This window comes from Haliotis asinina, chromosome 14, assembly GCF_037392515.1.
Source record: "Haliotis asinina isolate JCU_RB_2024 chromosome 14, JCU_Hal_asi_v2, whole genome shotgun sequence".
Lineage (NCBI taxonomy): Eukaryota > Metazoa > Mollusca > Gastropoda > Lepetellida > Haliotidae > Haliotis > Haliotis asinina.
In genome coordinates, this window is record NC_090293.1 from 18709887 (window position 1) to 18725824 (window position 15938).

Below are 15938 nucleotides of genomic sequence, written 5' to 3' on the forward strand. Positions count from 1 at the left end.
TATGAACCACAATGCAATGGTCATGTTACAATTGTCATATCTGGGCTGACCTGTAAAGAAAGTTTAGTAATGATAAGTCATCTTCTGTAGCGCACAGTCTCAAAACACCAAGTGATTGCTCGGGGCACTTAATAAGGATCTGATTATTATGCGTCGGATAAAGCACGACTCGGAGGAGATGGCTGGGAAAGTAATACCCGAAACCGGAGGGTTAGGGAGAAGTAAGACCGAGAAGCGCTCGGGGCCTTCCTTCTCTCCACCCGATGGTCGAGGGCTTACTTTCTCAACCATGACCTCGGACTGGTGCTTTAATTTACATATAAACCGGCAACGACGGACAATTAGATAATCATGTAATGATGCTATGTAGCAGTAACTGAAGCGCTAGTAAAATCAATGTAATGACAGAAGATCAAACTAGAAATAGACAATGTATCATCGGCAGCTTTGTCGGCCTCGATGGCCATAAGGTAGAGCGTCGGGTTAGTAGCTCGACAGACGCAGTTCCATTCCTGCAAGCGAAAGCATTTTGCATTTTAAACTAAACCTTTGAAGATATTATTCAGTTGCTTACAAACACTCATGGATCATCTGAGTATGAATTTTGGTGTTGATATAGTGTTAGGAAAAATGAAACCTGGGAAGAAGTCATACTGACAAATAGTAAAACTGGGGAAAAGGCCTTACTTACAGAAAGCAAAACCGGGAAATAGGTCTTACTTATGAAAAGGAAAACCTGGGAACAAACAAAAACCTCAAACACGTTTATTCCTGGAAAAGACGCCATGTCTGATATTTAGTGAGAAACTCCCTACAAGTTGTTATTACCCCGGATAACCAAAGCTGACGGAAGGCGCTAAAAGGTTATAGTCACATGGCTTTTATTCAACCGGGTACCCCTTTTCTGCTGGGTGAACAGAGGCAAGTTTGAACAAACCCACTTGTCTTAGGTGAGACCGCTTGTATAACATGTGCTTCGTTGTGGGGCAGGACTGCAGTCAAAGACATTTTCGGGAGTCTTATCTTGTTCGTTCAATATACTCTCTTTTCTACAGGCGATGTAATGAGTTCACTGACAAAATTGTAGATGGTTTCTGCGTTTAGCAGAGATTCCTGGAAAGAGTTTTGTCGCTTCTATTCATATAACAATACTAGAAGAAATCGACAGAGAGGCATATAATTATGTATATCAATACAACAATACCGTTTGCACCAGCCTCTTGAAATGTTGCCGTGTACGATGTCGTGCTAAATATCGGAGAGTTGTCGTTGATGTCAAGGACGTTGAAACTCAGCGCCACGCTTGACGCCTGTGCCCCGCTGTCTGTGACGGTCAAGGTCAGCTGATCCAGGGTGTGTATTCCGGTGTCACTGTCGATCCGGTTCTCCAACGACAACGCCCCTGTTGTCTCATTGATGGAAAACATGTCTGCATTTGCACCTTTAAATAAAGAATAATGCAACTGAGGTACAAGGAAACGTAAGAAATTGCATCTGTGTTAATTCAATATGCACTTTCAGAACATCTGGAACTGCGACAGAATAGCAATTTGCAGATGGAAACTTACACCGTTGTTCAAACATGTTCAAGGGATTCAGCTGACAAATGCACTACTGCTGGACTTGACATGTACATCACATTATTACTGGTATTGCTTGTATTCGTGTATATGTATCTTAAGGCATTCGATGTTGGTTATTGACAAGGTGTGCTGTTTTTCATGACAATGATAGAAATACCTTTAAGTACGGTCCCCACAGACTTACGACAAATGATCAGTTTATCGCATGAACTAAAAATATTCCCTGCACTATATAAATAACTAAATATATATTTATTCTAGTGTATATGTTATTAAGTGAGTGAGTATGGTCTTACCCTGCTTTTAGCAATATGCTAGCAATACCATGGCGGAGCACACCAGGAATGGGAGGAGGGAGTGAGTGAGTGAATGGGTTTAGTTTTACGTCGCTTTTAGCAATATTCCAGCAATCTTTCTGGGGGGACACCAGAAAATGGGCTACACACATGTACCCACGAGGGGAATCGAACCCGGGTCTTCGGCGTAACCAGCGAACGCATTTACCACTAGGCTACCCCGCCGCTCCCGTATATCGGTTATTATGGAGAAGAGGGAAACCCGTGTGTTCATCATGTTCATGGTCCTGACAATACTGACCAGAGAGTTCATACAGGAACACGTCTCCAACGTCGAGGTCAGTTACAGTGAAGACATCTCCGATGACGGTACCCGTTACCTGTTCCTCCGCAATGGAGTAGTCCGCTACAATGATGGATGGTGGCTCATCGATGACGTCAACGACGTTGACGATGAAGGAGACGTGGACGGCATGCTTGCCATCCGAGGCGCTGATGGTTATAAAGCAGAGATAATGTGGTAAAGCTACATGTAGATAATTACTAAGAGGTGAGGTTATATGAGTGAGTGAGTGAATTTAGTTTTTCGGCGTTTTTTAGCATTGTTCCAGCAATATCATGGCGGGGAACACCAGAAATGGGTTTCACACGTTGTATCCATATGGGAAATCGAACCCGGGTTCTCTGCCTGAGGAACGACCGCTTAACCACTAGGTTAATCCACTACCCCAGGTGAGGTTAAAGCCACTTTTAAGAATAATTCACCTTATACTGACGTGCCCGCGCGTATGTATGAAAATGGTCTAAGCCAACTGTGATGCAATTTCACCAATGGGACGAGGTGGTTTACTTTCATCCTTGAAGGTGCTAAATTTCAAAATGATTACAACATGCAGAACTGGTGATTTTACATTTTTGTCAGCAGACAGGCTTCCTTTATACACTGGTTTGGTGTTGACAACAAATGGTAAGCTAAATTTTTCCGCTACATGAAGTAACGTCTGAATGCATGTCCTCATACAGTTTCATGCTGAAGACCTCTTTCCTTTAATTACTCAGGCAGACACCCGTGAAGGTCCCGGGGTAGAAAGCAACCCATTCTTGCCATACAAGTCGAATGTGCTTGTCGTAAGAGGCGACTAACGGAATCTGGTGGTCACGCTCGCTGATATGGTTGACACATGTCATCGGTTCCCAGTGGCGCAGATCGATGCTCATGTTGTTGATCACTGGATTGTCTGACCTAGACTCGATTATTTCCAGACCGCCGCCATATAGTTGGAATATTACCGAATGCGGCGTAATACTAAACTCACTCAGGCAGACATTCGGATGTGAGGAAACTAATTTATTAAGTCACAGCACCCTTATGAATTATTTTTCCAATATACCTTACAATAACAGAATGGTATCTGTTTGTTTCAAAATCCAGCTTCTTCAGCAACTTTATTTCATCTCCATCACATTCGAAAACGTCACTGCTTTCGACGTCAACGCTGTACGTTACGACATCCCCGTCAGGGTCGGTCGCCTCCAACGTAAAGATGACGGACCCAACAGTGACGTTCTCTAAAACCTCCGTCTGGTACTTTGCCTCCGAAAACTCTGGCGGGAGGTCGTTGGCGTTGTTGACGAAGACCTTGATGGAAGCGGTGACTTCCCGTGGCGTGCTGCCGCCGTCGACAGCGCGGAGGGCGATGTCGTAGAAGTTGATACTACCCTCCGCGTCCAGCTCGGACTTAACAATAAGATCTCCTGTCCTAGTGCCGATGGTGAATGTTCCTGCAGCATCCGTGCCGTCGTCTGTGCAGGAATAATAAATGTATATTTCTCTGAACTGAGTAAGTAATTCCACTGTCTAAAGTGAGTCAAAGGTATAAATTTGTTCGGATATCTACCTATCCCATTCGGAAGAGTCTAAACTTTTCATCCAAAACTGAATGTGAATTAAACTCATATATCAACGGGATGAAATAATCATGCATAAGATCACCCTACATGCAACTTAACATACTAACAGTCTTTACCAACAATTCATGGCTAGATATAGATATCGTACACAACTACTAACAAATGCAAACTATCATTATATTCTACCACCACACAGGCATGTTTAATGGCGTAAGGAACTTTTCAGAAGGTTTGGAAAGTACTACAGTGTGATAGGCCGAGTCTCATGAGAGGTGAACATAATCATCACTGCTCTGAGCCTTTGAATTTCTACTAACACTCTATTTTATAGGGTAATACCGCAGAAATACCTGTGTGTTGAATTTTAAATTAGATAGTTTCTGCAGACAATTGTTTATTATATTCCATGTCTTTGTTGTTTATTGGTTTCACAGTTAGTTTCCCTGATTCCTGGTTAACTGTAAGTTTCATCCTGGGAGTCACCACGAAACAACTGAAAAATATTCTGTTCTGAATACATCGCTAAAATCGTAAAACTAAATGAATGAAACACTGACGAGTGATGACACCAGGTGTTTGCCAATGGAAATGAACACCGAGGAATGATGTAGGAGACAGGAATTAAGTTGAAATATATTGACATGGATATCTGATTACATACCTAACGTAATTGATGTGATTTCATATGTGATTTCTCCGTCATCTGCCTGATCGTCATCTGTCGCCGTCAGTGTCGTTATTGCCGTCCCCGGAGCAGCGTCTTCGTCAACTGTTACGTTACTGAAGTAACCACTGGTGTCGGGTACTGGGTCACTCCACACAGGGTCGAACTCGTTCTCTGGTTTGACCGTCACCTTCACTATCGCTGTCCCCGTGTTGGCCTCCCCCTGGTCTGGTGTGTCCACTGCCGTGATGACCAGGGTGTACATGTAACCCTCGTCCTTCAACAGCTCGTAGTCAAGCGGGTTCGAATTCGTTGAAAGCTCCAAACCTGACATTTTGAATTTAGGACTAGCGGCGTCGTCACCACTCCCAATGCTGACAGTGAATAAACCATTGTTTCCTTCGTCGGAGTCGGTGCAGGTGAGTGTGACAAGACCGAGGTCTGAAAAAGGGAGATAATCATGCATCTGATACAACATTTAGAAGCAAACATATGTATCGTCATCTAGGACATTCCGTCCTCTATTATTGCAAGGCGCTGTTCCTTCACTAAAGAAAACAGACGGGATCATCTTTACTGTCACGATATGGGTGGTGGGGAAGCATAGCATTCGCTCGACAAGCGGAAGGCTCGGTTCGATTCCCCAAGTGGGTACAATGTGTAAAGCCCATTTCTGGGGTCCCCACTGTGACATTGTTGGAATATTGCTATATGCGGCGTAAAACCATACTCACTCACAATTACAATAAGTCTTGTTATTTGTCACTTTTATAGTTTTATCTATGCAAAGCAGAAGAAACTGTTTCATGCCCTGAACAGTATGTGTTACTGTTCATTGCTGTTTCATAAACTTTTAATAAGTAATCAGGTAATCAGTTTGAAATGATAGACATGCACGTGTTTTAAAGCGACCTACATGCACGCGCACCGTTTATATCTATAACACACCCCGCTGCCAATAGCAGTTCATTTGGTACTTCGTGGTAGTTATCTCGAATAACATTGCATGCACGCATGATACACGGGAACTACCGATGTTTCACGAATACAAATCGATGGAAGGGAGATAACTCTAAACCGGTGTTTCTTGTGTCGTCCGCCATATCAAGCGATGACTACGTAAAAAATTGCCTCGCATTCCAATAAATAAATTTTGACAAACTGTTCAAATGTAGTCCCTTAGTAGACTCTACTAAGACAATACCAACGGGAAAAACCCCCCAGCAAGATGCAAGGTTTGAATCGTTTCGTTCACTTACGTTTGTTGAAGTATACGATCCGATACCCATACTTCAAACAGTTCAAAATTAACATTGAAGTGTTCGATAAGATAAATATGTTGTCCGCTGCTCCCTCGGGGACCATGGGTTGAGGTACCCTCGATGTTTGTTAATGTTTCCTTCGGGCTACGGGAACATAAACATCGAGGGTACCTCAAACCATGGTCCCTGAGGGATCAGTGAACGACTTGAATATCACCTGTCTGGAATATAAGATATCACCTTTCTGGAATATAAGATATCTACAAACCTTCAATGGAGTTTTCAGCTACTTCAGCGCTGAAGACAGCAGGTGCGCAGATGGGCGGGGAGTCGTTGACGTCCTCCACGGTGATGGTGAAGTCCTGGGTGGCCTGAAGTCCAGCCTGGTCAGTGACGGTCAGTGTGAGGGACAGCGCTACAGTCCCAGCCTCTCTGTCAATGTCTTGTGCCACGGAAAGCTCTCCAGTAGCGGAATCTATGGCCAGGTAGCCACTGTCAGCTCCTGTACGACCGATGTGAAAAACCAGCATCATGTATTTGAGACTGATAATTCCAAATGTGTGATTGGTTACACCATGGTGTTGACCTAAGGTCAGATTATGACTTACAACGTTCCTGATTGTAACTTACTGATAACCTGGTTGAATAAATGTCTATGTGCCTTTAAACTACGGTTTTAGTGTGTTACTAAGGTTCCCAGATTGTGGTTAGTTTTCATTGTCATCTTTATATTCCAGATACGGAAACCTTAGTGTGGTGAGTGAGTGAGTTTAGGTTTATATTCCAGCTGTATGGCGGCGATCTGTAGATAATCGAGTCTGGACCAACCAATCCTGTGATCAACAGCATGGGCATCGATCTGCGCCATTGGGAACCGATGACATGTGTCAACCAAGTCAGCGAGGCTGACCACCCGATCTCGTTAGTCGCCTCTTACGTAAAGCATGCTCGCCTTTTATGGCCTTTTGTAAGGCCTATTCTACCCCGGGACCTTCATGGGTGCCTCAGTGTGGTAGGTCCCAAGGTGTATATGTAGTAAGACGTAGGTTCGATGACCTCTCAGATAACCGTCGCATTATGTATTAATGTGCCAATGTGATCACGAGAACTGACAAAATGCAAGTCGATTCGAGACTAAAATTGTTCGAGTTCAGACTACTGCACTCGTACTATTCGTCACCAGCTTCTGTTATTCCTAATCTTCTTGGAGGGTACGGAAAGGGGCGAGTGGTAACGAATGCACATGTGCCGGCTGGATGTTATTATCTTATTATATTGTTTCCAAACGTATCTTATGCAGCTTTGCTGGTCAGGTATGTCTATTATATACTCTTCAAAAATAGTAGGGGATCTTCATTTTTTTTATTTACGATTAAAAATATTAGGAGATTTATCGGAGTCAATCAATGTTGATATGATATTATTAAGTGTTTTTAGAGTGCATCACTATTTGCACTTCCTTACAACCACAGTTGTTTGGAATGTAGTCGCTCGCGAAAGATGATTGGTGTATGGCACGTAATTTGCATGTATACGATTTTCATTTTAAAACAAACGACTAGAAAATACTAACAAATTTGTGATGCAAGATGAATGTCAAAATTAATGTTCTAAGTGATTTCTCGACCTTCTTGAAAATACGTCAAAATCAAGAATGGGACCCCATGCACGTGTAAGGGGCTACTGCGTCGTGCACGTGCATATCATGCGTTGTGTTTAGGCTGGTAATAGTGGGAGATGGTGGTGCGTTCATAAGATGTCTGTCCTTGAAACGTTTGTTAACGTTTACACTTTCTATGCAAATTGAAACTTCATTATCCCCTACTTTTCTTAACGAGTATTCTTAAGTTATCTATAAAACCCAAGCGAACCATTGTCATAACACTTATCCGCCTAACTTCACTAACACTAAATTGTAAGCGTATTTTGTTGTAAAGGTGAACTGCTTACTTGAACTCCAACTTTCAAAAATGCCGCTCAATGCAAGGACTCTTAGCTGGGTTCCAAATGATAGAACTTGGTATAAAATGTGCAGCCTTAAATTATGACAGTTCGTCTGTCTTATGATATAAATACATGAAATGATATATTCGTGAGATTTGTAATGAAACAAATTGTGATTGGCATTAACTATTTGAAGACTTGTATTTGAATAGTTTACTGAAACAGGCAGATATGTGTCTTTCACCTGATAAGGCAAAGGTGATGACATCCTTGTCGTCAGCATCCGTGACCTGATAACCTCCAATAACCCCGGTGCCAATAGTTTGACCCTCTGCCATTGTGCCTGTGGTCACCATGGTAATGACAGGTGTTTCATCGATGACGTCAACTATGTTTATTAAAAGTGAGACCTCAGCGTCAAATGTGCCATCGCTGGCTCTGAAATGAAATTCGTAAACAAATTTGTAAACAATACATCGTTCACAAAACAATGAACTAGTATTCCTACGCAGCTAAACAAAATTCAGAAAGCTTACTTGATCACAAGAACATGTTGACTGGCATCCTCGTAATCTACAGCGGCCTTGACCTTGACGTCACTTCCGTCGCAGAGAAATAGATCATCCCGTCCGCTGACGATTGACAGTGTTACGGCATCGCCGTCATATTCATCAGCATTCAGCGTTATGACAGGTGTGTCGACAACGGCGTCCTCACTGACGTTTGCACGGTATTCTGTCTCATCAAACACAGGAGCGTTGTCGTTGACGTTGTCCAGGGAGACAGCGATGGTTCCTTCCACAGAGCGAGGCGTGGCGCCGTTGTCCGATGCCTTCACTACAATGGTGTAACTTGCCTCACCGTTTGTCCCCGAATCGGTGTCCAGCTCGCTTGCTACCATCAGATCACCTGTTGAAGCGTCTATGGAAAATGATCCTGGAGCTGTTGTCCCAGACGCTGAAATAACAACAGTTACTTGACACGACAGGTATGAATTAAAATTAACTGTATGGCTCAACTAATAAGTGAGTGAGTGAGTGAGTGAGTGAGTGAGATAGTTCCCATATTTTCACCACGGAAAGGCGTGAAACTGACGTCACACATTGTCTCTCTCACATATTGAACCCGGCTCTTTCGCAAAGACATACATATATACTCTGCACTATTTATACGGTCCTTTCTAGAGAATATATATTAACACTTACAACACTGACATATTCTGTACGCTTTGTTGTTCAGTTGCAACTGTCGTGGTCAACGAATCTTTACAGGACATGATGCACAAGCACGCCATATCTAACAATGACGGGCACTTAATTTAAGGCCACACCATGGTTTCCCTTTCTGCAAACACCGTGCATCACCAATAGCAGGTGATCCATGAGTGTCTTTCTATTTTGCCCTTAACGTCCAATGTAATCTGTTTCATGGGATACGTGGCATTGAGTGATATTATCTGATACCCTACCTTAAGTCATTGCTTGTCCAGTTTTAAGTCTGTAAAGTACAATTACATGTTTACTACTTCTGCAGCGATATCAAAGTGAAATAAGTATTGTCATGAAGAAATACATGTAGTATTAAAACAGATTAGGTACTTTCTATGTAATGGGATGGGAGCATAGGCATTGTTAAACGTTGTCCATTGTCCACTGATCATCTTTCATCTCTGTGACGGACTTGTCTTGCCGAAGGCCCGGGTTCGATTCCCCACATGGGTACACTATGTGAAACCCATTTGTGGTGCCCCCTGCAGGGATATTGCTGGAATATTGAGGAAACACTCACTCACTCACTAACTCACTCATCTCTGTGATTGTAGGTGATATGAGAAAGATTACGAATTTGGAATTCGTACCCCCTGTGATTGATACGATACTGAAGGTCACTCTCCCATCCTCTCCAAGGTCATCATCAGAAGCACCAAACGTTGTAATAACGTGTCCAAGAGATGCGTCTTCGCTAATACTCAGTCCTGTAAATGTTCCACTCCCATCTGAAGCAGGTCCTGTCCACACAGGGTCGAACTCGTTCTCTGGTTTGACCTTCACCTTCACTATCGCTGTCCCCGTGTTGGCCTCCCCTTGGTCTGGCGTGTCCACTGCTGTGATGACCAGGGTGTACATGTAGCCTGATGCTTCTAGAGTCGTAGATTCATAGTCTAGCATGTTAGAGTCAGTGAGAAGTTGAGTACCCGATACTGAAAATTTGGCGTCTGTGTCGTCGCCGCTACTAAGAGCAATGGTGAAGAGGCCATTGTTCCCACTGTCATCGTCTTTGCAATTGAAGTCAAGCAGAACAGTACCTGAAAAAGATTAACGTCACCTTAGTGCAGAACAGAAATAGTCTCATTATCGTGATAGCTCGTAAAGTAAATGTAGGATGACCTTTGAATATCAGTTATTAACACTTGGGTGACCAACGTTACTACATGTCTGTATACCAGGACCTCCAGGACCTCTTGTCACAAAGCACTAAGGTGATCGTAAGTCACTAAGGTAACCTCAGTGCAGTGTTAAAGAATGGGAGTTAAGCTTAACCTTTGTAAAGGTTGCCTTGTGAGAGGGGTCTAAGGTTGACAGCAACAATGTTGGCGTTTTCTTTAATGCTGCACTCAGCAGTATTCCAGCTATATTTCGACGGTCAGTATATAATCGAGTCTGGACCAGACAACCCAGTGGTCAATAACATGGGTATCAATCTACACAATCGAGATAGCTTTGGGCAGAATAGGAGACAGGTGAGGCTAAGAGAGTGAGTCAACTTTAGATCAACGAGAATGATGCGAGCACCTTACAAGTGGTCTTGCAGCTGTTCAAGAGAATATCAAGTGAATATCAAGTGAATATCAAGTGAATATCAAGTGAATATCATAACGAAGTATATACGTAGAATAGGCAAACGCATGATTGACAATGGCAATGTTGTCTGGAGGATAACTCTTAAAAACATATATAAATGATGAGAAATCAGAATGTGGAATGAAGTAAATTGAAATTAATCCCCATGTGCATTATGAGCTGCAGGTCATGATATTAATATTAACTGAAATGTTGTTATTTATTATCAAATGCCTGCAGACATGATCAGGGTGATACATAACTACTGTTCTAGTCCCATTGGCGCTGGGGCGGTGGGTAGCCTAGTGGGTAAAGCGTCCGCTCGTCACGCTGAAGTCTCGGTTCGATTTCCCACATGGGTATAATGTGTGAAGCCCATTTCTGGTGTCCCCCGCCCTGATTTTCATGGAAGATTGCTAAATGTGGTGTAAAACTAAACTCACTCACACAGCTTGTGTGGACGCATGCTATATGCTTAGCTCCTCAGGGTATAAAACCAATGCTATATGACCAGTGGCGTAGCTGCCATCATTAAAAAGCCCAGGCTTACACATAATCGTTGCTAAAAAGGTTGGGCATATTCTCCCCTACTATCTAAATATAAACCTATTCAACCTACCAGGCTTACACGGAAAACTAACTTGCTATGCGCCTGATGACCAGAGTTGGGTGATGTTATTCGTGTTATTATCTCATGTTAACTATACCTGTTGTCTTTGACAAACACTGGAGCTTGGTACATACAAAAGATGGACAACACACATCACTGACAAACAGAGGAATGCAGGTTATGTTACCACTTACCCATGGCAGTATTTTCTGTTACCTCGGTTGTCATGACATCGGGGTCAAACACGGGTGTGACGTCATTTATGTCCTTGACCGTGATAGTGAAAGACTTGGTGGCCTGGAGCCCGGCCTGGTCAGTTACGGTCAGTGAGAGATCGGTCAGCTCGGTGCGGCCATTGGTCCCATCTCTGTTGACATTCTCGGCCACAGATAAATCGCCCGTAGCTGAGTCAATACTGAGATAGTGACTGTCTGCACCTGGAACATTATACAGTAGATTATCGTTGTTACGAATGCAGAGATACGACTAGTTGTGGTTCGTCATAACAGTAGTACATCATAACCATTTCGATTAAAATACACAGCAATTGGCCAGGACAGGTCAAAGCACTTTGTAATATCCGGCATGTCGTGACAAATTTATTTTACTTTAGATGCTATTACCCGGTGATCCTTTGTCAGTTCACATGCAGCAAATCTGCACGTGGGAATTCGGGGGAAAATACGTCCCCTGTAACCTACTCTTGTATTAAGAGATCGGGATCCAGTTCACAAAATGACTGATTACGCCGATTCAATATAATCGTATATAGACAATGTTGGCGTTGGTGAGTGAGTATGGTATCGAGCTGCGTTTATCCAAGTAATACTACGGCGGATCAAACATTGTTACCTGGAGAATCAAAACCGGATCTCCAATGAGACGATCGAATGCTGTATCACAATTCTATCCCAACGCACCAGACGGTTTGGGAAGATGCTTAATTGGGTTAAAGGTAGACACTCACAATACAACCTGGATATTGCTGACTTCAGACAACGAACGAAAACAGAATTGTAATTCTAAAGCTCTGATTCTGCAGCCTATTTAATACTACCACCAAGAAGAGGATTCGACCTAATTACCAGTAAGGGAGTAGGTCACTGTGTCTCCAGCATCAGCATCAGTCACGACATATCCTGCAACGACTCCACTTCCAACGGTTTCTTCTTCTGACATGGAGCTTGTCGACGTCAGCTTGATGACCGGGCGTTCGTCAATGGCGTCAAGCACAGTAACTTGTAAAGATACGCTGGTGTCATGTTTCCCATCCGTGGCGCTAGAACAAAGGAATGAGTCACGGTATATGGATACATCATGGCAAACTTTGAGACAGATCGTAGTCAGTTCCACAAGATACTGACCAGCAAAGGCCGGTTCTTAGACCACCAATTAATCAATGAATCAAGTACCACTGATTCACTGTTCTATTTACAGGCTGGCGCAGTATGACACGTGTAGTGTTGTTCAGTATCAGTCATAGTTTCTGGTGGAGAACATGTGGTGTTATCACTGATCGTCACTGATCTATGCACACATTTTGTATAGCTATTTCTACATCTTGCATAGCTATTCATATATCTCAGCTGGATATACTGCATCTCACTTATATAGAGCTAAGATTCATAAACGTAACGTAATAAATTCTTGTGATGCGATACATGATGGAATTCTGGTTTGTATATCTTCCACACAATAATGCACTTTTTATCTATGAATAAGCTTACTTGATGATCAACACATGTGACTCCTCGGTCTCAAAGTCCAGAGTAGATTTCACCTTCACGTCGTTTCCGTCAACTTCAAACAAGTCTCCGTTTCCAGCAACTATTGACAACGATACAACATCGCTGTCATCAATATCAAGAGTGTTCATGGTCACAACCACAGCTCCGATCGCTTTGTCTTCTTCAACGTCTGCCTTGTACTCGGTAAGGTCGAAGGATGGGGCGTTGTCATTGGCGTCTTCTAGAGACACAGTGATGGTTCCTTCTACAGAGCGGGGGGATGTCCCATCATCAGTAGCTCGCACCACAACACTGTAGCTGGCTTCTCCCCCTGTTTCCGGGTCTGCATCCAGCATCTTGGCTACAGTGAACTCTCCTGCACGTTCACCAATTGCAAACAGGCCAGAAACAGTTGCTCCAGAAGCTAGGACACAAAATACATCGTTATTCTGAATTGTGAGACCATGCATTTCATTGTCACGGTTTTATTTTCATGGAATAAAGCTCAAGTTTTGTGAAGTAATCTTCACATCTGAAGAGTCAGCCTTCTAGTCACTATCTCAGGTTATTCACGCAGTGTTTATCCCTTGATGATGCCCCACACAGTTCTATCTCATTGACTCACATGACCATTATTCATGACGTTCTTGGATGTACCCGAACATACTCAGACGGAAGGGCATTCAGTTCACATATCCAGTTAATATATAAAGGTAAGCGAATAACAGCACTCGATTAGCCACCGAAACAGATTCTGAATCATTTTGGCACAATATGGATTAATAGCGCATGAATCGATCTCTGGTAATCAGTGATGATACCAGGTGTTCAAAGGAATGAAATCTTCCACCACTCATTAAAACTAGATCCTACTTCAACGGTAAAACCCACCACTCATTAAAACTAGATCTTGCCTCAACGGCAAATCCCACCACTAATTAAAACTAGATCTTGCCTCAACGGTAAATCTCACCACTCATTAAAACTAGATCCTACTTCAACGGTAAAACCCACCACTCATTAAAACTAGATCTTGCCTCAACGGAAAAACCCACCACTCATTTTAACTTAGTCTAGATCTTGCCTCAACGGTAAAACCCACCACTCATTTTAACTAGATCTTGCCTCAACGGTAAAACCCACCACTCATTAAAACTAGATCTTGCCTCAACGGAAAAAACCATTACTCCTTCAAAGTAGATATTTCCGCGACATGCTCCAAGTTAACTGTTAAAGGTGAAAAGTCGTACCTGCTGTGATAGACGCAATGCTGTAGGTCAGCGTTCCATCGTCTCCACTGTCGTCGTCCGTAGCCACGAATGTCGTCATGACATGACCTGGTGTTTCAGCCTCGCTTACAGTCAGTCCTACAAATGTTCCACTTCCATCTGAAGCAGGCCCTGTCCACACAGGGTCGAACTCGTTCTCTGGTTTGACCGTCACCTTCACTATCGCTGTCCCCGTGTTGGCCTCCCCCTGGTCTGGCGTGTCCACTGCTGTGATGACCAGGGTGTACATGTAGCCTGATGCTTCTAGACTGTCATAGTCAAGGAGATTAGCGTCTGTCTTGAGTTGCTGGCCTGACACCTTGAATTTTGGGAGGGTGTCATCTCCTTCACCGACAGTGACGTCAAAGAGTGCGTTGTTGCCGTCGTCTTGGTCGGTGGAAGTGAAGTCCAATAAGGATGTGTCTGCAAGAGAACAATACGCAACTTATTTGTACTTATTTGTAATCAGTAAATAGATTTTGAACGTAAATATCATGGTGTCAGCATAGGACGACCAATGATATAACCTGATGTAATCGTCAATCATTGTATGTACATAAAGATATATTAATTTGCAAGTTGTAGACTTATGGCATGATGAAGCCATTGAGAAAAACTACAACTGGAACAATCACTGTTATTCAAATACCACTTTCTTTTGTCACATATGGAAGTATGACTTGTAGGGCTGATATATATGAAAACAGAAACTAAGTTATTTTTTGCTGTGTTGCGTGATTTCTGCTACTTCTTGGCGAAATGTATCAGAGAAATGCTATACAGGTTATCCTATCACCACAGCTTACCATGAATTAAATGTTCAACTGATATTTGTCTTAGTAATAGTGTTATAACATCGATGTAGTAACATATGCTGTTTGCTTCCTACTAAATATCCTTATTACGAATTCTCGAGGATTTGTCTGGTGAGGATATTAAGAGAAACATTAATAAAACAAACAAGTGTGTTACATTACCTGCAGCGGTGTTTTCAGTGACTTCTATCTCGTACACAGAAGGGTTGAATATCGGCGGGAGGTCGTTGATGTCCTCCACTGTGATGCTGAAGTCTTGGGTTGCCTCGAGTCCGGCCTGGTCAGTGACGGTCAGTGTGAGGGACAAAGCTGACTTGGCATTGACCCCTTCTCTGTTGATGTTCTGGGCAACTGTCAGCTCACCTGTAGCTGAATCAATGCTGAGGTAGGCGCTGTCAGTTCCTGAGAAGGACAAGCTATATGGTCATATTTTTGTTACATATAGTGGATGGTGTAGCTGCACCGGGAGCGGAAGGTAGATATATGTAGTTCAACCCCAGGAGGTGTCATAAAAAAGACGTTTAAAATTAGACCTTAATGTTACTCTGTACGGAACTGAAGACGAAGGAGTTGTAACAAGTATGGGCCAGCTCAAAGTCACTATACTGCGTCTGAGTAGGAGATAATGTCTCGACATGGTACGTCAGTGGTCTAAAACACATATTAGTGTGGACTTAATGAAAACGCACAAGCACACGCACACTCGTCCACAAACCTACACACGCACACTGGGATACAATCGTGCCTCCCAGGAATTTTGTTTTAAAGTTCTAAAGTCACAAACCAGTCAGGGCGTAGGAGAGGACGTCTTGTTTATCAGCATCCGTGACGATGTACCCTCCATCTACTCCAGTGCCGATTGTTTGTTCCTCTGAAACCGAACTTGTGGTTGCCATAGTGATGACAGGTGCCTCGTCAATGACGTCAACTAGGTCTATTTGTAATGTAACCTCTGTTTGGAACTTCCCATCCGCTGCACTACAAGGAAGGTAAAATATGATGCGCCACTCGTGAGATT

General features: G+C 43.1%; 1 protein-coding gene across 1 annotated transcript in view; it reads right to left on the reverse strand.

Annotated features, from left to right (window-relative positions):
- LOC137260686 (cadherin-23-like) overlaps positions 1-15938 on the reverse strand; it is a 53188-nt gene that overhangs the window by 11051 nt on the left and 26199 nt on the right. The window contains exons 28-41 of the mRNA XM_067798279.1: positions 15705-15898; positions 15083-15322; positions 14088-14528; positions 12838-13261; positions 12196-12389; positions 11305-11547; positions 9519-9965; positions 8197-8617; positions 7905-8098; positions 5985-6218; positions 4452-4895; positions 3271-3682; positions 2181-2371; positions 1205-1441 (exon numbers count right to left, since the gene is read on the reverse strand). Of these exons, the coding sequence (XP_067654380.1) occupies positions 1205-1441; positions 2181-2371; positions 3271-3682; positions 4452-4895; positions 5985-6218; positions 7905-8098; positions 8197-8617; positions 9519-9965; positions 11305-11547; positions 12196-12389; positions 12838-13261; positions 14088-14528; positions 15083-15322; positions 15705-15898 (4316 nt within the window). The remainder of the gene's footprint in view (positions 1-1204; positions 1442-2180; positions 2372-3270; positions 3683-4451; positions 4896-5984; positions 6219-7904; positions 8099-8196; positions 8618-9518; positions 9966-11304; positions 11548-12195; positions 12390-12837; positions 13262-14087; positions 14529-15082; positions 15323-15704; positions 15899-15938) is intronic.